Consider the following 7,346-nt stretch of genomic DNA (forward strand, 5'->3'; position numbering starts at 1 on the left):
GGCCTACCATTTTATTGGAGAGATGAGGAACAGGTGGGGCTTGAAAAGGCCCACCTGTTCAAAGTGGGGAATGACAGAAAAAGTTTGAGAACCACTGCCCTAAAGGTTTTGTGAAGCCGCCATTTTATTATCCTCGCATTATTAGCATTAGCCCAGCGCACAGACGCAGAGATACTAAGATATGGCAACACAAAAAAAAACATGGTACCGGTGGAGATGATGAGGTGTCGGCGTTCTGGTGATTTACTCGGAAGGGACTTATTCAGGTTCGATAAGTTCTGATGAACCTTTCTGGGAAAAGTACTGCGGTGTGAAAGCGCCTATAGAAGACCAGTTTTCTAATCTGGAAATTGCCTCATAAAAAGAAAATATATATCTTGAGAGAAGCACATTTTTCCATCATTGCCTTCCTTCAAACTAATGGTTTTATTGATTCCTTCCCACAGTACATCTTCGGGGAGTTCAGCCCTGATGAGATCAATCAGTTCTTCGTGACTCCACGATGTTATGTCGAGGTGAGCAGCCAGATAACAATTTGTTTCAACATTAATAACTCATTGTTACAATGATGGCCATAATGGTTGACCTTATAACTCTGATGGCCTTTACTGGCCAGCAGGAAGAAATGACTCATTTGAAATGTTGTTCACATTTTGACCAACACACTAATCCTAATACACAGATTTGGAACTGCGGCTCTAGGTTGGCCCTGTCAAATGTTTTTACAAATGCTCAAGAAGTAATTTTTAGGCCTTAAATTAGTTATTGCTTATGATTAAATGGTCTATTTTGGTTTTCACCATTTTGAATAGTCCCGATAATCATCTTGCATATTAAACCTCGGTAATCAATGTTTCAAGATAGATCTAAATATAATTCCTTTGATATTTGTATTTGAAAATGTTAAGTCACTATCTCTGGAGGATGTACCTCAAAGGCCCAAAGCTCTTTGATAAAAGTATTTATATTAATGAAAAATAAAATGTAAAGCTCTTCTATCAACAAGATTGCTAAACTTTAAGCACAACATCATTGTTTGATTGACTAGGACTGATATCTTAGAGAATGCTAATTTTATACGGTTGAATTTCTAGATTCCCTTTTCAAACCCTTAACTTTGCATTTTGCCTCCACACAGCTTCCTCCATTCAATGACAAAGTCCCGTGCGTCAGTCAGTCTTCTGGTATGTACACTTTACAATCACTAAATTGCTAGACACTGTCTTTTTTTCCTTTGACATTTTATGAGCATCGAAAGACCATTCTCATGTTTTTATGTTGAAATCACTGTAGTTTTTCAAAGCAGGTCTTAAGATGTAAGATAGAAGCCCAGGCTCAACTGACCTGCCTTGCCTAGCAGGGAGATGCTTTTCATGTGATTATTTTTGAATTTATTAATACATAACAGTTTATATTGTACAGATAGGATTACATATCCTAGTATTTTAAGATTACATCAGCCATTTTCATTCTTTAAATTTCGAACCACCAAATTAGAAATGTAATAGCAGCCACCTGTCTTTGAAATGGTACCCGTTTGCACATGACAATTGCCTTACCTTGATTTGTATTGATTATTTAGGAAGTTACTGCACTCCTGCTGTACCTTATATTATGGAGTCTATGGGACTGCAGGTTTGCGGTGAGTTGAGGAGTCTGACACCCTGTGGCTTGACTAGCTGTTGTACGTTTGCTGTAAACTCAAAATCCAGGTTTCAAAAACTGGTGGCTTTCTAAACCTTACACCTGTATTCTTTCTCTTGCCTGTTGGTAAAATCTGTAGAGCTTTGCATGCTCAAGATACTATAAAGTATCTTATCTTCTCTTGCATATATGCATTTTCACCACTGCAGGGCTCCAAGTTGATTTTAAAACTGAATTTTGTTTGATTTAACAATCACTGCTTAAGGGCATAGTGATGGTTTTCTGTGATTGCTAACATGTGTGTACATATTTAGCCGTGCATTGTTTAGGTTTTTACTACTGAATGCATTTAAAGCCATGAAGTGGGATTTCAGTATCACTAACCGGAGATCTTCTAATCCAAGTTGAAGAAGTTACCACTGTTTTCAAACCCTCCTAACGCCTGCAGAACATCAGGGTTTACAGTCTGGGCCAGCAGTCGGCTGTGTCATAATGCCACTTTGATGATTTTCTGATTTGTACTTACTAATGTTTCCTGTTTGTTCACCTTTTTTAATTTGCACCTCTGCATAATCATTTACTATTTGAGCTTACATGCAACACATTTTAACTAAAAAGTTTTGTAATGATGATAAATATCTGTTTTTGTACATTGTTCTAGATTTTATGTCAATACTAAAAAAAAATGTAATATTAACAGTATGCATTTTGTAAGATGTTTATATAGATGTACATCATAAGGCTTTATCAAAATACATTTATTTATTGAATAAAATAGAGATAATTGAGTTTTCCAAGTAACAGATTAACTCAACTTGAGATAAATTGCCAAACCAGGATATTGTATATTGATCAGATATAATTATCTGAATACATCAAAGTTATGCAGTTCATTTAATGTACTCTTCAATTTACATAAATGTAAGTGTCATTAGAGGTCTTAAATCTACAATAATATACAATTGCACCCTGCCATGACATGTTGGATTAGAAGAAAATGTGTCTATGGTTAGTCTAAAAATAAATTAAAGGTGACAAATGATCCAGGACTAAATACACTAGTCATATCTTTCTAAGTCAGACAAGCAACAACTTAATTAATCGTTGAATCTCCCCACTGTTGGATATGTTGGCCACATTCCTCGGATCCACTCAGGCCAGAGAGAATGTGGCATAGTTGAGCGTAGACGCACAACAGTAGTTGTTGGAGCTAAAAATAGTAGCAGCAGAATTTGTTTCTTCTTATTGGTATGTGATCCTGGCAGAGCTCCCATGACCCCTTTTGGGTGAAGCCTCAGAAATAAGGATTGTATGTCAATTCTTCAATAAAATATTTTTCGAACAAACTCTTTAGCAGAGACTAAACTACAACGATCTCTGTTTGGACATTTTCACGATGTATTTGAAGACAAAGCTTTGTGTTTCTAATTGGTTTTCCTTTTATCTGCAGCAGAAGACTATCAGCGCATAGAGTTTGGTGTTGACGAGGTGATGGACTCCAAGCCCGTCGGGGGGAGCGATACTTTGTTCAAGGTGTCGAGCACCCTCAACCCGCAAGCTCCAGAGTTCATCCTGGGCTGCCAGTCGGCGCAGAAGGCTCAGCAGACGCCTCCTCCAGCAGATGATGTCACTGACGGAGCAGACTACAACTCGCTGGACGGCCCTGACTCGGAGGCCGGCCCTGACTCGGAGGCCGGCCCTGACTCGGAGGCCTCAGCCCTGGACAATCAGGCCTGCCAGGACATCGACGGACCTGGCGGCCTGGGTCAGCGGGAAAAGAAGAAAAAGAAAAAGCGACCGCCTGGGTACTACAACTACCTGGACCCGTCGGCCGGCGGTGGCCACGCGCACGGCCACGGGCACGGCCACGGCCACGGGCACGGCCACGGGCACAGTAGCTGTGCACCAGACGGGTCGCCTGTGGCAGCGCTAGTTAACGGACATGCCATTGGTGGCTCACCGCACAGTGCTGAAGATGTGGACGGTAAGGTGCTTTTGGGGGCTGAACTTTCCACCCCGGCACCGGTTTCCATGGCAACAGCAACAGCTGCTGTGGCAGCAGCCAAGTTTGTCCCCACATCCACTGCCAATCAGAGGACTTGTGATAGCCCTGATGACTCTTCTTTGGACTTAACAATTGGAGCTGCCTCTTTATCAGATGGCAACAATGCAAATTCCTCCTCTTCATCCTCCTCTCAGAGCAGGGGGATCTCAGAGGGGCCGAGGACTGCAGATCAGCAGCCAGATTATTTGGCTCCACAGAGCCCCGAACTTTCACATACTCCCAACAGCCCCCGCTCTAAATCCCCTCTTACTCCTTCAGCTGCTGTGGCCACCCTCTCTGTTGCCACTCCCATTACGACTACTGAACTGGAGGACAGGGAGCTGGCGGACAGCGGGGTGGCCAATGGGTTAGCGGAGGCTGAGGCTCCTGTCAGTGCAGATGAACACAAAGAAGACTCTGAGGCGGGGGAGCCGGCCCAGCCGCTCTCCCCAGACTCTGCTGCCCAGACAGTAGTGACAGAGCAGGCCCAGTCGCCTACCCTTCCAGCTGCACCTACTGCCAACCTCCCCAAATCTTGGGCTAGCCTCTTCAAAAACTCTAAGCCTCTGCCCGGGGGCCCGCAGGCCTTTGTGGAGGTAAAGAATGTTGTGGAAGTTGTGTCTCCCTCCATCGCCACGCCAGAGGAGCCTGAGAAAGTTGGGGAGGTCAAAGTCGGCCCTGTCCACGTTTCAGAGGATCCTATGGCCCCTAAACTTGCAGGTATAATTAGAAGATGGCCCTATAACACCGGTTTCAGCTTTAAGTGCTTTGCATTCTCTCTCCCTCCATTAGGGGGGAATGTTGAGACATCTGTATTGTTTTTACTCTGTGATCCTATGTGGGATTAAGGTTTTAAACATTTTATGTTTTAGAAGAGTAGGTTTGATAAGTGACCAAATTTAAGATTCTGTAGGTTATAATCATATTTAAATATTATCTTTGTTTATTAAGTTTAGGCTGGCTAATAATGTTGGGAATGGTGCAGAAATGTTGCACTCGTGTTCAAGAAATGAACACTAGATGGTAGTATTGCATCCAGAATAGCTGTCAAAAATGAAGTCTTTAGTCACATGTATGGACCCACCTATCTCATTAGCCAAAACTATTGGAGGAAGCATGGGAGTGCTCACACCTTTTTAAACACAGGAATGTTCTCTACACATGTTCTCTGATCTTGTTGGAATTACGATGTCATCTTGTCGATGCAATTGTGATATTTAAAGATCAAGGGAAATAATGTTATACTCTGTTTCTGTGTTGCAAAGCAGCCACACATACTTTAGCTTCAACATTCATTCAAGTGGAAAATGCAAAATTGTTCACAACGGTCCCAGGTGATAAGGTTGTCAGAAAATAGAATTTGACCAATCTAATTGTGGTTTGGTTTCATGTGGAGACGGGTCACTTAGAGTGAATACACAAACAAGTGTAGTTTAAGATCCTTTCTGGGGTCAGTAATTTAAGAGCTTGCAAACAGAAACATTACCCTCCGAAGTATTTTGCTGTGTCTCTGAACTGCTTTTTGTCTCTATGTGCGGCGCTCTATCCTTTTCAGAAGCAATACTTGGAGATGTGTCTGTTTAGAATAACCTGATAATTTTGCATGTATGTACACATTTGGGTTGCTGTACAGTTGTTCTTTCAGAAAACCACTGAAATGTACCAGAGACCATTTGTTAGTCCACCCAAACACATTGGTTTGAGTTCCACTTTGAAAGCAAACCTGTGTAGTCAATAGGGATCACTTTCAGCACACTGTCTCCTTGTTAGCTGTTCAGCCCTTATTGGGTGTTCTAAAACAGTGTGTTTCTTAGGAACCAAGAAACTAGGCTCATTTTGATCTGCAGACACAGATTTCCTCAGCTTCACAACCTTCAGTCGATTCCAGAAATGTTAAAGAACTAGATGTGCATGTATTGAAAGCACCAGTGGGTCATATTGCCCCCCCAAAAATGTATTTGGGAGCATAATGAGACTAAAGACTGTTATCATCAAGGATATTACATAAAGATTTGTCCCAGCTGTTTTGAAGGCTGTGATTTAAGCAGTTTGTATTTGATAGTGTTCAGTCTGATGGTAAGCTAGGTTCATTTATGAAAACATGATGTAAACTATGAACGTACTAACGATTAACTTTGACTGTTCCTTAGATGCATTATTTATATTTCAGTTGTGTAAAACTATGTCCACGTTACCATGGGAGCTGTGTTTCTAAATGACAGTCTCCCTTCCTAGGCGTGGCACAGAAAGTTCACAAGAAAAGAAACAATCAAAAAAGACTCATGTCAGAGTTATTTTGAGAGTGCATACTTTCTGCCTGTGAATATTACAGGAGATCAAAAAGTACATTTAGACAAAATAAATGTTTCTTCTTCTATTCCCGCCTCTTGAGACAACAGCACAAGAGGCTGTGTGAATAAAACAAGAACTTTCTGTGCCACGCCTAGGAAGGGAGACTGTCATTTAGAAACACAGCTCCCATGGTAACGTGGACATAGTTTTACACAACTGAAATATAAATAATGNAAATTCAGAACCGAAGAAAATATATCAAAAAAGATTTAAACATGGACGTTCCCTTCAAGCACTATCTGTTCCAGAGGAAGTGCATTCAAAGAGTGTGATCATTAAAAAATAAACACCACCCTGACACATTGCTATGCAGTGACTGTATCTGATGCAGAGGCAGCGTAGTTTACCTTCTCAGAGAGACTCGACTTGATGAGAGTGAGCAGTCTGTAAATGTAGGTGGGCTCAAAGGGGGACCCAGGCCTAACGTCTTTCATGACTTTTTCACCAACAGCTGTGGGCAGTTACAAATCATACATCAGTGATGCTTACAGAACATGAGTCTAAAAAGTCTTTATACATGTTTTCTAATGGCTTACCTTGCTGTTTGGCTTTAGATGGGACAGGCATGTTGTTAAACTCATTCACCAGCCTGACACTGGGAGAGACACAGAAACCATGGTTATGTTCCCGAGCAAAACAAATGATAGTCATTTGATATCATCGTGCAGAAATGCTACTTACAAGTTGTCCATCATGGGTGTGGAGGTACATGGTCTCTGCGTTTCGTTATGCAGAGGAATGGACTTCATCAGGTGATACATGGGGGGGCATGCAATCAGGGCTTGTAGGGTCTGAGCGTTCAGAGTTAGGGAGGAAAGAACAGAAAACTAAAGGGTATACGACAAGCTGCTGTGATGTGTAATCTGATACCAATGGATGAATACATTATCATTTGAAAACCCGTGAGTTTTTTTTGTTGCTCATAAAATTGATGTCTCGAAATGTTTTTCCCTAGTCTTACTTAATTAAATCATTATTCATAAAGGAACACCAGACATTGATAACATGATGACGTGCCTAGGCAGAGCTGAAACTCACTCCTCAGCAAGTGTTGAAACACACACTAGCTTTCCAGGGACTTGACACCATTTGTCCTCTGTGCTATTGGGCTTATAATCAATATAAGAGCAAGTTCTGTTACCCACAGCCAAAATATACACGTGTTAACAGAGTGTTGAAATGTGCAGGGGCAGCAAAAGGCAGAGTGAAAGGATACAGCGTTGATATAGCACCAGTTTCCCTTGTTGATCAGTCCTCTCGGCTGCAAAGACACTGGTTTATGTATCAACTTCACATTCTCAATAAG

At 41.5% G+C, this 7,346-nt stretch overlaps 2 protein-coding genes across 2 annotated transcripts; one reads left to right on the forward strand and one right to left on the reverse strand.

Annotated features, from left to right (window-relative positions):
• Positions 1-387: 387 nt before the first annotated feature.
• Positions 388-5,851, forward strand: LOC104947587 (ubiquitin carboxyl-terminal hydrolase 10-like; the record flags this gene model as incomplete). Its single annotated transcript, XM_010773632.1, has 4 exons — positions 388-515; positions 1,139-1,184; positions 1,583-1,642; positions 3,095-5,851. Coding segments are annotated over 4 exons (1,676 nt in total), but the record flags the coding sequence as incomplete, so codon positions are not given.
• Positions 5,852-6,330: 479 nt separating this feature from the next.
• Positions 6,331-7,340, reverse strand: LOC104947586 (ubiquitin carboxyl-terminal hydrolase 10-like). The gene is made up of 4 exons (XM_010773631.1): positions 7,257-7,340; positions 6,722-6,831; positions 6,577-6,635; positions 6,331-6,491 (listed from the first exon to the last, which is right to left on the reverse strand). The coding sequence occupies exons 2-4, from the start codon at positions 6,799-6,801 to the stop codon at positions 6,346-6,348; spliced, it is 285 nt and encodes a 94-aa protein (XP_010771933.1). The 5' UTR covers positions 6,802-6,831; positions 7,257-7,340; the 3' UTR covers positions 6,331-6,345.
• Between the last annotated feature and the right edge of the window lie 6 nt (positions 7,341-7,346).

Source organism: Notothenia coriiceps, unplaced genomic scaffold (genome assembly GCF_000735185.1).
Source record: "Notothenia coriiceps isolate Sejong01 unplaced genomic scaffold, NC01 NC01_scaffold00012763, whole genome shotgun sequence".
NCBI classification, from domain to species: domain Eukaryota; kingdom Metazoa; phylum Chordata; class Actinopteri; order Perciformes; family Nototheniidae; genus Notothenia; species Notothenia coriiceps.

Excerpts from the sequence above, each read along its gene's own strand:
- LOC104947586 (XM_010773631.1), bottom strand. The coding sequence starts at position 6,801 with ATGTATCACCTGATGAAGTCCATTCCTCTGCATAACGAAACGCAGAGA. Across the intron at positions 6,636-6,721 it reads ACACCCATGATGGACAACTT|TGTCAGGCTGGTGAATGAGT; the intron begins GTAAGTAGCATT and ends TGTCTCTCCCAG. Across the intron at positions 6,492-6,576 it reads ATCTAAAGCCAAACAGCAAG|CTGTTGGTGAAAAAGTCATG; the intron begins GTAAGCCATTAG and ends AACTGCCCACAG.